Source organism: Nannobrachium achirus, assembly GCF_963921795.1.
Source record: "Nannobrachium achirus genome assembly, chromosome: 7".
Classification (NCBI taxonomy): Eukaryota; Metazoa; Chordata; class Actinopteri; order Myctophiformes; family Myctophidae; genus Nannobrachium; species Nannobrachium achirus.
Genome location: NC_137816.1, coordinates 34570731 through 34586851, shown reverse-complemented (window position 1 = coordinate 34586851; position 16121 = coordinate 34570731). Strand labels below are relative to the sequence as shown.

Below are 16121 nucleotides of genomic sequence, written 5' to 3'. Positions count from 1 at the left end.
GGCTGCGGAGACTTCCTCTGCTGTCTGCCTCTCTGAAGCCATCTCTGGGGAGACAGAGGCCCTCCGACAGGATAGCAGAAATGCGTAAATCACCCTCGTGATTGAAAAGGGGGCTTTATAAAACACAAATGTGTGAAACCGCTTATATAGAACAAAAGCACCCACTTCCATCCCTCACTTTCACCAGCTGTGACTAGTATTAAAAAAAGAAAAAAAGAACTGGGAAGGTGCGAACGAGTCAGGGTGAGGTGGGAAGGCATGGTGATGATAGGAGAGGGGAAGGGTAGTTAAACCTTGTTTCTACATAGCTCTGTCTATTCTGGGCATCGGTTTGTCATGAGGGAATGTGGAAGGCCATAAAGTGACACTGTCCTTGAGAAGCTAAATCGCTTTCTTGTCCCCAACTCTCTTAAAGCACAAACACACATTCATACGCTCTCTCAGACACAAACACACAAACGCACGCACGCATGCGTGCACACACACACACACACACACACACACACACACACACACACACACACACACACACACACACACACACACACACACACAATCTCTACCTTTGACTTTATCTCCAATTTACAGACACACACACACACACACACACACACACACACACACACACACACACACACACACACACACACACACACACACACACACACTCACTCATGCACCCACATATGTGACACACACACATGCGCATACACACGTGCACACACACACACACACCACACGCGCGTGCACACACACACACACACACACACACACACACACACACACACACACACACACACACACACACACACACACACACACACACACACACACACACACACACACACACACACAGTCACACACATACAATATTCCCCTCTCCCCCGGGTGCTCTCTCTAGCTCATATTCTACCAATACTTTTTTAAAAGTGAAACACAGGTGGACGAGACCAGTGGGACAGATAACATTTGGGAACATTCTTTTGGATTATAAAGATTTTTTTTTATTTCTCATATTCTATGTCAGAGCAACCGTTTGATTGCTACAATTCTAAGGCAACGGGTGCATCCCAACTGTACCCCCAGCTTCCCAAGCTTCCCCCTATAGCCAGCTCCACCCTAAATCAATACCTTTTCCCTCTCCATATAGGAATTCGAACAAGACATTTTCTATCCTTTAACTTTTTGGAGCTTCATCTTTCATTTCCTCCCTCTTTCTGCACACGAAACAAAAGGAATGATGAGAAAACAAGGTGTGTAAAATGATTTTTTCCAGAGGCCCCAATAAAAAACCATATGACACCCTGGGCTGCACCGCTTAATTACAAAAGGATGAAATCTTTTCGTCTACATCTGGAGAAAACATTGTCCTCATAACAGTGATAGATTTACAGCTCCCAGTCTGAACCCTCCAGTCCAGCATATAGCAATTTGGCCAATTTGGCCTGGCCTAATCTAACTCTTCTACCTTCCACCCAGGGGCGGAGCGTCGGGTAAGCTGGGTAAGCGGCCGCATATAGGCCCGCAAACCGCGGTGGGGCCCGGCCGTCAGCCTCCGACTGACTGTCAGTCTCAGTCCAAATGACCGTCAATCTGCCTGACCGTCCCCCTCCCTCGCAATTGGGTCCCCTTTCTGTATCGCGCTGAGAGAGTGTTTTTTACTGGTGATTCAGTCAGAGTGTATGAAAGGGTGCGCTCGTTTTAATTGTCCACGACATTGCAAGCGGCGCGAGGCAGCCGCGACCTTGGTCCTGCTCTTCGCCCCCGAGCGCCGCAGGCGCGAGTGGCCGCGAAGAGCGGGCCAGGGCCGCGCGGCCGGCGGAGCGCCGCGCGAGTTACGAAGCCGTGGTGAATGCAATCGTTATATTTATGCCCAGGCCGTAAGGCCTGGGCAAGCCCACGATAAAACGCCCGCGCAGTCCGGTGCGCATTTCCGAACGCACCCTTTCCCCCACACTCGGACTGAAACACCAGTAAAAAACACCATCCGTATCGCGCTGCCTTCTGTTACACCTATTCCTGTTTATATTAACCTGGGTAAAATGTCGCACATTGGGAAGTAAAGGGGGGACACACACTTTATTGTGAAGGACAACAGGAAGAGCAGACAGATGTCATGGCTTGATTGGCTTCTATTCACAGACAGACAATATGTTGTTTACGTTCAGTGAGAAGTAGTGGCTGCAGTGGAACCGCGCACTTTCAAAACCTTTTGTAATTTGTATCAATTAAATATACCACAGACACTTTCAAACGAGACAGGCAGCAATGCACAACACAAGCAAGCAATTAAGGCATTAATCATGACGGTGGATATTGAACAATTATGCCCAGCGAGGAAACTATACAATGATTATCATCAAGGATACTTTCTGATTCTGGAACTGGAACAACTAATCTGTGAGTATTATTGCCTGCAGGTCAACTGTTAGGACTTCTCTCTTCTCTATCGCGCAGCACTGCAGCTGAAAGCCTGTATCAACAGAATAATGTGCGTTTTGGTTGCATAAGATGTGATGCACAATTGCTGTGTGCTTGTGTGCATACTATTGTGGCTATGTGTGCCAGTCAGATAGGTCTGTAGCCTAACTGTTTTGTGTAGCTGTATTCATGTATAAAAATATATGGCATGAAGGCATAAAGAGCTTGACATAGCGCGGCGGCAGCGGCGGCGGTGGCGGGCGGGGGGGGTGGTTGGCGTGAGACGGGTAAGGGGGCCCGAGCATTGTGGCTCGCATACCGGCCCGGTTCTGACTTGTTCCGCCACTGCTTCCACGAAGGAGAAAACACTCACACTGATATACACACTGTTATTAGACAAAAGGCTGTTGAACATAGGTTAAGCTAAGAAAATGAAACGTTCTCAATTCTAGATATAGTGCATACAAATTCACATCCATATTATGTCATTGGCAGGAGTCAAATTCAAACAGGCCTGCAAGGGCCACTATTCCATCACTCTCACAAAATGTATCAGTCCCCTGACTGTACTCTGTAGTGTAGACCAAACCCACATAGAATAAAGGTACCTGTGTGCTCATCCGTGTGCCTAAGATCTCCCATATCTCCTCCGTCTCCTCACCCTAACCTGCCTGTCTACAGCTCCACTAAACACAGACCTGAAAGCAAGCAGAGTAGTTTTGTGGCCCTGACCACTTGCAGGCCATTAATCTGGTGGCTAAGCCACTGATGTATTGATGGCACTGAGCCGGTAAGCCTGCCTGCCTCTCTCTCTTCATCCCTTCAGCTTAGGAGCCACATAGATCCACGGGAGCGCCCGTCTGGCCTCATCAAGTAGCGTTTACCTGCCAATCGACACGGCTACTCTCTCTGGTTCCATGGCCATAGGTTGCCGACTGTATTGACTGGTGGAACTGACAGACCCAGGAGAGTGCGATCAACCCATGGTACATGCAGTCAGTCAGTCCAACAGGCAACTCATTTCACTGTAGTTTGACTAACAAATGCATGCAAAGTTCACAGCAAATCATAGAGGCTGCTGATTACATGGAAATCCCATTTGGTCTTTTGAAGACCAGGCAAAAAGGGATGTAATCTCTCTGGTATCTCTGGGATGGGGGATGTGTAGGAGTGGTTACGAGATAGGACCATGACTGATATGTCTGCAATATCATCTTTACAAGATAGGGGCTGGCAGTGCTGGAGTGAAAACACTGATTAGATAGAGACAGACACTAGAGACCTTCTCGTCAGTAAGCACTGGATGTAATATGTCCAAGTTTTAATTTCTTCTTCAATACAACCCCCCTCTATCGTCAAGTTAAAGGAAACACATTTCGGCCTATTGTTTGTCATAATAATATTGTTAATAAAAACTGTTGAGTAAACGTCCAAATTAGTCTATTAATAAAAACAAGGACCCCTGAAAGTCGCAAGCTGCAGAGGAATGACATGAGATAGCCGAGCGGAGAGAGAGAGAGGGGGGGGGGTTCAGAAAGAGGATTTGGCCAATGTTTATAGTTTTCCAGCCTAGTTGGATTAACTATATTTAACCTTAGGCAGAGCCCCATACAAGACCACCCACTGGTTTGCTATCCATGCTGGTTTGTTTTGTGGGTGACGGGTATTCGCCTTGTTTATTAATTTCGAGGAGACAAAGCGTGGGGAAGAGTTGGCGGGGAGGCGGAGGTTTTCGGGGTGGTGGGGGGGGTGGGGGGGGGGGGGGGGGGGGGGGGGGGCAGAATGGAAGAGTGGAGGGTGTGCGGGTCTGGGGTGTATGATAGGGGTGTCTGTCTGCCAAAAGGTTGGGGGGGGGGGGTTAGGACTGTATATCTACATGCTACATCTCTGCAGGGGCGTCACAAGGGGGGGAAAGTGGGACTGAGTTACTAGGGCCCAAGGTGGAGGGGCCTAAATTATTTTGTAATTTAGCTATTGAAAAATAGCAGATATACAAGTGCCACACTGCGAGCTTGTAGATCTGGTATTTTTGCTAAGTCGTGAAAATTTGAGCAAATCTTTGAATATGTATTTTTTAAGCGAACATTTGTAACTAAAATTCTGCTTCTGGGGGGTCCCTGGAACTAAATATTTTGAGATGGGGATTTGGTGCGACATCCCTGCATCTCTGCCTGTAGCAGACTGAGTTGAACTCCTCCGCCCCGCCCCCTGCGCCCCCTCCAACCCCCCGGGCCCTCACTCTCAGCTATGCCCTCGCTTCCTCCCCCTCCTCCCCCCTCCTCCTCCTCCTCCTCCTCCTCCTCCCCACGAACGCCAATCTGCCTTTTTTTTCTGCTGATCTGGCAGGAGATAACAGGATCAACAGCTTCCTCGCGCGCCAGCCGGAGCGTGCTCCCCTCGCTCTTGTCCGCTTGCCCAAAAGAGGAAGACTCAAGTCAAAACAAACAGCCATTAACACAATAACCAAGGAACTCTAACTCCCAGCTGACCTTGTAACAAAACATCCCACTCCCTCCTCTGAGCCCCCCCCCCTCCCCCTCCCCCCCATGGTTCTGTGTGATGAGGGGACACAGAGAACACAGTTCTATCCCCACCACAGACCCAGGAGAGAGACGGTCTGATCTGAAAGGCCCAATATGTGCTCCGTCGTACGACGGAGTCGCGCGCCGAAAATAGATGATCTACCATTAGGGCTGTCATTTTACATGCGATTAATTGTCACTCAAATAATTGTGATTAACGATTTAATTGTGTTTTTGTCATTGACAATTACATTTCTGTTTGGCTTTTAAGCTTTGAAGTTGCACATGGTAAATATGACACATAACCTAAATATACAAAGAAATTACTGACATAATTTGACAACTTTATACTTAAAAAAGAACATTGATAGTGGAAATAGCCGATCTACAAGCTCACAACGTGTTGCGATGCGACGCATTGTGAGCTTGTAGATCTGCTATTTCCACTATTTTTGACTTATATGAACATTTTTCAACATGGAAACGATTAAGACGATTATGAAAAATAATCGCGATTATGTTGAATAATCACGATTAGACGACTATGTAATAATTGTGACAGCCCTACTTGTAGATCCCCGATTTTCGGTGCGCAACACTATCATATGACAAAATATAAATCCGGTTTAATGCGCTGGTACCCTCCTCGACCCCCATCACACTGTACTCCTTCTAACTCTGGCAATTATGAGCAGCCAGTCCCGTCTACGTGTGCCTCCTCCTCCCCCGGCCCCCCTCTCTGTTTTATTTCCTCCTCCCTGACTGTGCAGACCCCCATAACACCCACAGAGGGGCAGTTTCACTCCCAATCAGCAGAACCAGCAGCAGCAAGCAGCAAGCAGCAGCAGCAGCAGCCACAGCTGGGCCACGGGTCAAAGCCTGGCCTTCTCCCTCTCTCCTTCTTGGAGGTGGGAGCTGGAGGAACTTGTGAAATTCTCGCACGCTGCCAAACGCTGAGCCCTGGAGCCCTACCCGTCACCCTGCCTGACAGCTCCTTTCTCCAATCCCCTCCGATCCCCCGTCCTCTGCTACGCCCCGCCTCCCCCCTTTTGCAGCCTGCCCCCGCCGTCCAGAGCAGGGTTTGTTTTGGTGGTCTGGAGGCCCCAGGATCAGTGACAGACACCGAGAAGTTTTCAAGTTCAGTGGTGACACACGTGGGGCCACCACCACCACCGCTGGTTCTAAACACTCCCTTATAACGCAATCTTATAAATCTCACACAGCGTTGCACCACACTACACTACATATCATGTTAACTGCACTAAGAACGTGACACAATTCACACTAAAGCCCTACACTGTGAAACCCTGAGTGTTCATTTAACTCCTGGTTTTTGATTACATTTGTACCCTCTCAAATTGTACAGTTACAAATGGATTAATTAACACGGAGGTTTCTATTGTGTGTTGTAATCTTTCAGCACTTCAGCAACAGGGAATGCAATGTGTGTGTGCGTGCGTGCGTGCGTGCGTGCGTGCGTGCGTGCGTGCGTGCGTGCGTGCGTGCGTGCGTGCGTGTGTGTGTGTGTGTGCACGTACGTGCACGCACGTGCATGTGTATGTGTATGACCACGTGCACGCGCCTGCGCGTGTGAAAAGGGAGAATGGGCCGTCTCCCAGGATGTGCAGCGAGAGCTTTATTAGAGCGGTAGTACCAGTAAATCAGAGCTCAGCTCTTCCTGGAACTGCTGCAACCTTTCCCACTGAGCACTATTACTGAACAATCACAGGCCAGCCATGATAATTAGCAGAGTATCTCTGTCCAAACGAGCCTCTCTCTATCTCTCTCTCTCTCTCTCTCTCTCTCTCTCTCTCTCTCTCTCTATATCCCGCCACCCTGCCACCCCCACCGCTCTCTGCGTCTGTCTCTCCATCCCCCCCACCCCCGCCTCCCCCTCTTGAGTACTGTCTGTCTGGTGGTCGGGTGAGCCTTCGTCTTTGTGCGTGTGTGCGTGTGTGTGTGTGTGTGTGTGTGTGTGTGTGTGTGTGTGTGTGTGTGTGTGTGTGTGTCTGTGTGTGTGTGTGTGTGTGTGTGTGTGTTGAGTCCTAGCGGGAACCAAAGGTTGGTTGTTAGATCACTGACTGGGTGACAGGCTGATCCCAGGCTGATTGAATCTTTCTGTTTGACTCCAAGAGAGTCCCCAGCTTTTATCTGATTATTGGAAAATACAATACAAGTTTGCGTTTCCTTATTTTTTTTCTCTCTCTCTTGGTGGTGATAATTATGATCATTAACGTGTGTGTGTGTGTGTGTGTGTGTGTGTGTGTGTGTGTGTGTGGGTGTGTGTGTGTGTGTGTGTGTGTGTGTGTGTGTGTGTGTGTGTGTGTGTGTGTGTGTGTGTGTGTGTGTGTGTGTGTGTGTGTGTGTGTGTGTGTGTGTGTGTGTGTGTGTGTGTGTGTGTGTGTGTGTGTGTGTGTGTGTGTGTGTGTGTGTGTGTGTGTGTGTGTGTGTGTGTGCGCGCGCGCTCGCTCGCTCGCTTATGCACTTGCATTCCGGTCTGTGAGGCCAGCAGTTCTGGGGATCATCAGTGAAACACCTTAATGCCTTTCTACGTAACCGCTAATCCCTTCATTTACATTACAGCTGCCTTTTTGCCGCCGTTACATTCCTTTTTTTCTGGATTATTTTCTTCTCCGTAGAGCGAAGACATTTTCTCTCTCCTCGCCCCTCAGTGATTCACTCTGGATCGGCAGCAGAGGGGAAAATGAGAGGGGGAGTGAAATGTGTCCAAAATACAGATGCTTTGTGCTAGTTAGTGGGCCGGCCCTGGGCTCCACTCAACACTATGTTAGTACAGTTAAGACCAGAGAACATGATCTAAAGCCCTGTTCTCATGGGTAAGGAAGGAGAGAGAGAGGGAGAGGGGGCAGCAAAACAGAGTGAGAGAGAGAGAGAGAGAGAGAGGTTTGTACAGTTGTACATATGTTTAATAGAGCGGGACCAGGGACTGAGGGAGGGGTGTCGGGGCTTTCTTGGGGTAGAGATTCCCCCTAGTGATAGTGACGGCACTTTCTTCCTTTTCTTTCCATGGCCAAGCGGCATCTGGAGTGGATTTTGTGCTAGCAGACACCGAGGAACATGATTACATTCGGCTAACTGCGCTCTAAACTGATTATGCATGTGCCAAGCTAATGGACTACATTTGCAAGAGGAAAAATAACATCCAATCAATCTCAATTACCGCCGATCGCACCGGCCCCCGAGACAAGGAAGGTAGCCAACTAACCCCTCATGCTCCACCCCTTTCCCCCCGACTCCTGACTGGAAGCAAAGGGCCCTGTGCCTGTGTCTGTCTGGAGGCCCCACCCATCCTGTCTGGACAGAGTAGCCGGGGCCTGGTAGCTGGATTAGCTCCTCTCTCGTCTCACCTCCGCACTAACACATGGCCGAGCCAAGCCCCGAGGCCCGCTGTCAGTATCGTATTCAAACACACAGTGAAGGAGGACATGTGCTAACAGCTAAATGAGCGCGGAGGCTGGCCGGGTTCAAGCTAGCTCCGTCTGCAGCCTCAGAGGAAAGCAGCAGAAGAGCCAAAGTTTCTAAAAGCATATATGGATACTAGGGATGGAACGATACGCGATATTATCGTTTATCGTGATAAAAAACACATGATAATCGTATCGTGGAGATTTAATTCATCATGATATCATTCTCTGTCATGCACTGGGATCAATTCACCTTATATACCGAGCTTAACCACTTAAACCCTCTATAATTGCTAAAAGGTACTTATAATATATGTACTTGATACAGTTTTTTTTTCACTCTCTATCAAATGTCTTTGCCAAAAAATAGACGATCTACAAGCTCACAACGCGTCACGTTGCGACGCGTTGTGAGCTTGTATTCCACCTCAGGATAATGGATTTTGATTATCGCGATAATATCGTAAATCGCGATTTCTTTAATCTATAATCGTGATATGAAATTTTCATATCGTCCCATCCGTAGCTGGCCGAGTTCAAGCTAGCTCCGTCTGCAGCCTCAGAGGAAAGCATGAAGAGCCAAAGTTTCTAAAAGCATATATGGATACTTGCTTGGGGTCATGAGCGTATTGTAATTCAGCCCATCTGCTCTTGCTTATGGGTTGACCATCACTGTATCACTGGAACCACTCTAAAATCCTATAGCCAGTGGGTGAAAGTTCACTTAAGAGCCACACAGCTATTGCATTGGCTCAGACTGGGTGTCTCTTAACGGAGCGTACAGTACTGTAGAGGAGACAGTATCACCCCCCGCTGTGCGGTGGTCCGTGCGGTCAGGACGACTCGCTGGATCTTTCCGAGGAGCTTTTGGAACATTCCAATACATGGGGTGGTGGGGGGGTGATATTTTTAGAAAGCCCTAATATGGGCCACATACCACAGGCTCTCAAATTATCCCATGCAAGCTTAGGCCTCAGTTTAAACCTTCCTTTTTAATTCCAGTAATTACAGGCTCCAATTTATATGGAGCCGTGCACACAAAGGGCCTGTTTAATGCAAACCAGTTTGATTTGGGTGAAGTGTCCACATCTTACAGCCTGTTTATGCTGACTTGATGATTTATTTTCTTCCCAAAAAAAAAGGTTAAAAACGCTCTGCTATATGCATCAGACTTCTCTGGGGGAGGAATAAACGAAGGTTGACTTTTTTCATCCTTGCGTAATATGCCAGGCAGCCTGCTGTGGGCCTCCCGCCTGTCAGTTGATCTACCAGGACCGTAAATCCAATGCGACACGAGGACGGTGACATTGTCAAGTGCGACGGCGACGCTGCCAAGAGGCCTCATAACCACCATGTACTTATCATCCACTAATCACATTTTGTGGATCGTGGAAAGCAATAATAATTCTTGTCAACTTTTAAACGTCTTTGTTTTTTAGGGAGCATCGCGTGTGTGTGTCAGCTGGTGAGCGCTGCGTGCTCATAAGAAGACCGGCAGTGTTCTGGGGGTGAGAGAGAGAGTAGGTAATTTCTGGGCAGATGCACTCTCTCTTACTCCAGAGATCAATTGGTTTTAAGACGTATGGAGCCATCTTAAGAGGCTTAAGTCATGAAAAATGATCATGCCTGGATGTGTTGTACATATTTAATCCCCCCCACCGCCTGTGCAGTGGTATGACATATGCCTGCTCCTCTCTCCAATAAAGTTGAGAATAAAAAGAGACAGTAGGGGAGGGAGGGAGGAGAGAGAGAGAGAGAGAGAGAGAGAGAGAGAGAGAACACATCTGTCTATTTCTCTTTTACCATTTTGGCTCACGGTGCGGTGGGAAGGCAGACGAGAAAATGTACGTAATATAAACTTTTCCGTGTCCTTTCAGACAAAACAATTCTTTCCCCACCCTAGGTGTTAGGAGGTAAAGAGTGGATGCCAGAGGTCTAGGTCTATTTTAGTCCAGTGTGAGACAAAGCTATCGGCATGTGGGCCGGGGCGAATCCCGACACTTTGGTCCAAGAGAGGATGAGCCAGAGTCGGGTGCAACATCACCAGGCCTGGCTAAAGCCCTAGTTTACTGTATACATTGGTCCACAACCATGTCGCTTGATGACAAGAAGTGATTTTCAAAAGCAGGTTTTTCAGTCGAGCGGCAGCTTGATAGGAATAAACCTCTTTGTTGAGAGACACTGTTGTGCAACAGAGTGAAACCCTAAGAGCCTCTGCTTTCACAAGATACCCTCAACGTATTCACAGATTGCATTGCATATCGCTGTTGTTGGGTGGAAACCTTGTATGTCCAAAACTGTTCGTTTTGTATTTAAACTGAAAATAGACGATCTACAAGCACACAACGCCTCGCACCGCGAGGCGTTGTGTGCTTGTAGATCTACTATTTTCACAAGTTGTGTGCGACAGTCTTGTGTGATGAAGCAGGGCTTTACTTTACAAAAGAAAACATACACATTTGAAACTTAGAGAGACAAGGTTTCTGCCCGACAGTGACGATATTTTAGAGGTATTTGTACATACCCTGCTTGTTTGTCTGGGCATGTTCCTGTGTTTTGTGTTTCCTCTCACTGCTCTACATAGGCTGTGATGTGCATTACCCCCAACCCATGACCTGCTCACTCTGATCCTCCTTTAGGGTCAACCTGGGAGCCCAGCATCATCACACCTCCCACTTAATGGAGTGTTGAAAAATGATTTCTCTCTGTTGGGTTTCTTTTATACTTTTCCATTAGAAAAGGCCTTGCCGACAGGAAACCCGCAATAAAAAACCATCAGTGGATTCGAGGAATCATTCATAAAGCTGGGGTGAAGGGGCCGCTTTCAGAGGTTTGAAATGGACCACTTCACCTCTTGTTTTTAATAGGATTAAAAACACTCTGCATAATATGGCACATTTTTCATGCACCTTTTAATAGCCCCATTTGCCAAAAACAGTTACACTGCAAAGGACATAAGAGACAAAAGAAAAAAAGCCATGCTCTTATAAAAGCAATATAATACATTGTTTGTTTTGCCTATATACCTTCTCAGAGCCAAACACTCGAAAATGGAGTGGAGTTTTTTGTGTAAATAAAAGCAGCCCCTGCAAGCAGTGCATACTGCAGCGGTGTGTGTCAGTATCTGTGGGTGTGTACAGAGTGCAGGTTTACAGGGAGTATGTGTTTGTTTATATCAGCATCCACGCGTGTGTGTGGAAATACTCAAGTAAAGTACACATACTTCAAAAGTGTACTTAGGTAGAGTACTGAAGTAAATGTACTTAGTTACTTTACACCACTGGTGGGTGTGTGTGTGCGTACACGTGTGTGTGTGTGTGTGTGTGTGTGTGTGTGTGGCTGTGCCAGTTTGGGTTAAACACAGAGGGGCCGCGGCCACAGACACACAGGATAGGTGCCTAAGTGGAATCAGGCCCGCTAGATTTATGGCCATTTGTTCGGAGAGTGTTCATCCATTGGCTATTATGGAATGATTAGAGGAGAAGGTGAAGCTCCAAGTCCAGCGAAAATCAATACGGCTGTCGAGAACGATTCAGCCGTTCCCGCTCGGAGGAGTATTAGCACCAAACCTCTGTCTCCTCTCACTTCTTCATCCCTATCCGAGTGATTCACCCCTAAAGCCGCCCAAGCCGCTTCACCTGCCATGTTCTTGTCTGACTGCGGCATGGCCCTGCTTTGCTATGGCTGCTGGGAAGGCAAGGGTTAGACAACAAAGCTATCATTCATTGCCGAGGAGGCAGAGGAGTTACATTAGTGGTGTGGGTCACCATTGGGAAGCCTCGTGCTGCTGCTATGGAGCAATATCAAGTGAGGAGGGACAGAGTCAAAGGCACCTTTAAGGATTTTTCTTTCTTTTCTTTTTTTACCTAACCATGTCATATTGTCACGGTCGGACAGAAACCTCTCCAAGTTTCAAACTTGAAAGTTTTTTTAGTAAAGCAAAGCCCTGCTTCATCACACAAGACTGTCGCACAGGACTAGTGAAAATAGCAGATCTACAAGTACACAACGCCTCGCGGTGCGAGGCATTGTGTGCTTGTAGATCAGCTATTTTCACTAGTTTAGATCATTTTTAAAATGATAAATACACAACGAACGGTTTTGGACATACAAGGTTTCCACCCGACAACGACGATATGTTTGCTAATAACGACTCAAACATAACACGGCCCCCTGTGTTATCATAGTACCACACAATGGGGCGGAGATGTGGTTACAAGCACGGGTATACAGTAGCATACTGTTTGAGCAGAATGTGATTTCTCTCGGTCATTAACACCTCTGGGATTACAAACTGCGTCTTGTAATGCGTCTTGATACATAACATGTGTAAATAGATCAGAAGAGGACAGGTGGGGGTGAGAGTGGAGATCGCTTACCTTGTACAGTTTCAGGCTGGCCTCGTGACGGGAGTTCACCGTGTGCATCCTCAGCTTCTCCAGGCTGTTGGTGTAGTAGTCACAGGCGTTGCACTTCAGGTGCACCGGGTTGCCGATGGCCACGCACTTGAGGCGCCACTCGTTGCCCTTGCCCCCTTCCTTGATGTGGGCCACCAGCTGGTACTTCTGCACATGCTTGTCCGTCTTGCAGTGCAGCTGGAAGTTGGCCTTGAGCTGGGTGGTGTAGCGGCACAGCTTGCACTGGTGCGAGTCGCCCACCACAGCGCGCCACTCCTCCTCGGGCAGGCTGCGCTCGGCTCCCATGTGCATGCCCAGCACGTCCAGGTTGTCGGTGGTGAAGCGGTTGCAGACGGCGCACTGGAACAGCTTGAGGGAGGGGTCGCTGGTTTGGGACAGGCTCTCGCCCAGGGTCATCAGCTCCTCGGACACCAGCTGACCGCCGCCCAGCCGCACATCCATGGGGATCTCCCCGCCTACTAGTGGGGCGGGGGCACAGGCAGAAAGACACACAGACAGACACACAGAGAGGGGGGAGAGGGACAGGTACAGAGAAGTGGACAGTGTTTAGTTGGTTACATCCACATGTTGAGTCGGTTATATTCAAAATTCACAAGGTCCGATATGAAAGTCCACCTTTCACGGATTACTCCTATCTGGCCATCAATCTATTTCAGTTTGTGTTACATGAACTTCCCTGGACATAAGGAGTTATTTAGTATTTCTCAGAGGGGGTGGAAGGCATGGGGTTTTCCAGAGGAGCTCTCAGTTTGAGCCTCTCTCAGCAAGGAAAACGTCCTGGGAAAAGTGAAAGGTGCGCGGTTCAACTTTCAACAAAGAGCCGTGTTTGTCTCCGCAGTCAAAGTGGATTTGCTTTCCAGGCCCAATACCCCTCGGAGGATAATGTGCATGTGTGTATTTATGTGCCTAATTTTATTAAATCAAGATTATCCGTCCTTTGAGCTGGGAAAGAAGAAAGCCTGGGCTTTTTCGTAGGGAGAAGAAACTCGCACAAGCGAAGTATGGACTTACACGCTGTCCTGTTTGGACTGGTGCACTTTCACAGCCTGACACTAAATCAACTCCAGAGGCCATGAGCTGTGCAGAAAAAAGAAAGTTATTTTATCATTACTGGAGAACTAAAGAGTTCCCAAGCACACATTACTGTAAATCAAATCCAGTACCCTTGTTCACTGAATAATAATAATAATAATAAAAAAAGAAGAAAATCCACTTCTCTGTTTGGATTCTTTTGCTTCTTTCTCTCCAGATTGCCTCTAAATCAATACGGACACCTAGCAGATTAATCCTGCTTGGTACTGAGTACAGAGTCTGAATGATGGGATGGAAAAAAAAACAGCAGGCGAATATCCAACGACACCAACAGCAAAACCAATATCTATACAGTCTGGGAAGACTGGTCTGGGGAGGGGGGGAAAAATCCCCCAAAAAATGAGGTAAGAGTGGCCAGGGAGTTTTTGCCTTCGCTTGCTGATCTTTAATCTATCACTGCCCAGACTGAGCACGCTGGCTTGACCCCGCCTGGCTTTACACTAAATTAATTCCAGCAGCCCCTTTTTATTTATTGCTGCAGTATGCGGCCTGCACTTGGACTTTTCTCCATTACCTGAGTTTTTATAGCCAGGAGAGAGAGACCTTTGAGGAGCCCCCTGAAATCACTCACAGACGCAGCTCTCCAGCCACGGCTCCCTCCTCCCAGACCCCCCCCACAGGCCCATCTTTTTTTCACACCTTACATCTGTCCTCTCTCTGTGCTACGTGGCTCTCATGCTCTCTTCCTCTGCAGAAGCAGAGATCCAACTAGGGATGGGACGATATGAAAATGTCATATCACCATTATTGTGACCAAAGAAATCGTGATTTACGATATTATCGCGATAATCAAAATCCATTATCCCGGGGCAGAACATTTGCCAAAAAATAGCAGATGTACAAGCTCACAACGCGTCGCAACGTGACGTGTTGTGAGCTTGTAGATCGGCTATTTTTTGGCAAAGACATTAGAGAGTGAAAAAATACGTATATTCATATTTTGGTAAATATATCAAGTACGTATATTATAAGTAACCTTTACCCATTATAGAGGCGTTTATGTGGTACCAGATATGCAGCTCGGCAAATAAAAGGCGAATTGATCCCAGTGCATGCCGAAGGACGATATCACGATAAATTAAATCTCCACGATACGATTATCACAAGTGTTTTTTATCACGATAAACGATAATAACGCGTATCGTCCCATCCCTAGATCCAACACAGACAGGCTTTTTCTCATCCACCTTCTGCCGCGCAACGTTACCGTTACAGTTTTTCTTGTGGTTTGCGGACCTACCATGTGTTTTGATGTAGGCAAGCTCTTTAACGTACAAACTATAATATTGTGACTGTATTTCTGTCAGGCCGTATCGATGTTTAGAGAAAGGCGAGGGATGTCGGCCTGGAAATATTTTCACTTTCAAATAACATTATAGTTTGATATAAACAGACATCGTTCGGGAATCTTGGAAACTCTCGATACAAGAGGCCTCCCAAGTATGAGCTCTTTATACACACAGGCTCAGTCAGTCGGGCTTAATTCAACATCCAAAAGATAAGCGAGCTGGCTGGCTTCACTGGATTTGCAGAGGGCTACACCTGGAAGGAAGTATGTAACACAACAAAGTAAACCACACAATGGCTAAAAGGTTCTTTCCCCTCTCTTTTCTCTCTCTCCTTCTCTCCCCCTCTCTCGGAGTCGCGGGTGTGAGGATTATCAAGATGAGATCATATGAGGTCAGGATTTGTCATCTCGTGTTCAAAAGTCAAACATCTACAGTGGCGAGGAATAAACGGTAAAAGTACTGCATTTCTATAGCGCTTTTATCCAAAGAGGCTACCAAGGCAGCCTGCTCATCGGGAGCACTTTGGGCTTAAGCATCTTGCTCAAGAACACATGACACGTAACCAGAAGGAGAGCCATCAAGTTCCTAGGTGGCCGCTCTACCTCCTCAGCGTCAATGTGCAGCAGTACAGGAAAGCACATCAAAAGAACGGCCAGTGCCACCTCTGTATAATACATAATGTATATCGAGAAATCTTGTATGTCCAAGTTTCACATTTGTACGTGTTTTCGCAATGTAAAACCCTGCTTCATCATACAAGGCTGTCGCACAAAAGTAGTGAAAACAGCCGATCTACAAGCACACAACGCCTCGCGGTGCGAGGCGTTGTGTGCTTGTAGATCGGCTGTTTCCACTAGTTTAGTTCATTTTTAAAATGATAAATACAAAACGAACGGTCTTGGACATACAAGATTTCCACCCGACAACGACGATATATGTCAGGGTCTTGTAGTA

The 16121-nt window shown here is 47.5% G+C and overlaps 1 protein-coding gene across 1 annotated transcript in view; it reads right to left on the bottom strand.

The window, feature by feature from the left end:
- zfhx3b (zinc finger homeobox 3b) overlaps positions 1-16121 on the bottom strand; it is a gene marked incomplete at both ends in the record, with an annotated part of 122956 nt that overhangs the window by 100632 nt on the left and 6203 nt on the right. Inside the window, one exon of the mRNA XM_080729776.1 lies at positions 12748-13244. Within this exon, the coding sequence (XP_080585902.1) occupies positions 12748-13244 (497 nt within the window). The remainder of the gene's footprint in view (positions 1-12747; positions 13245-16121) is intronic.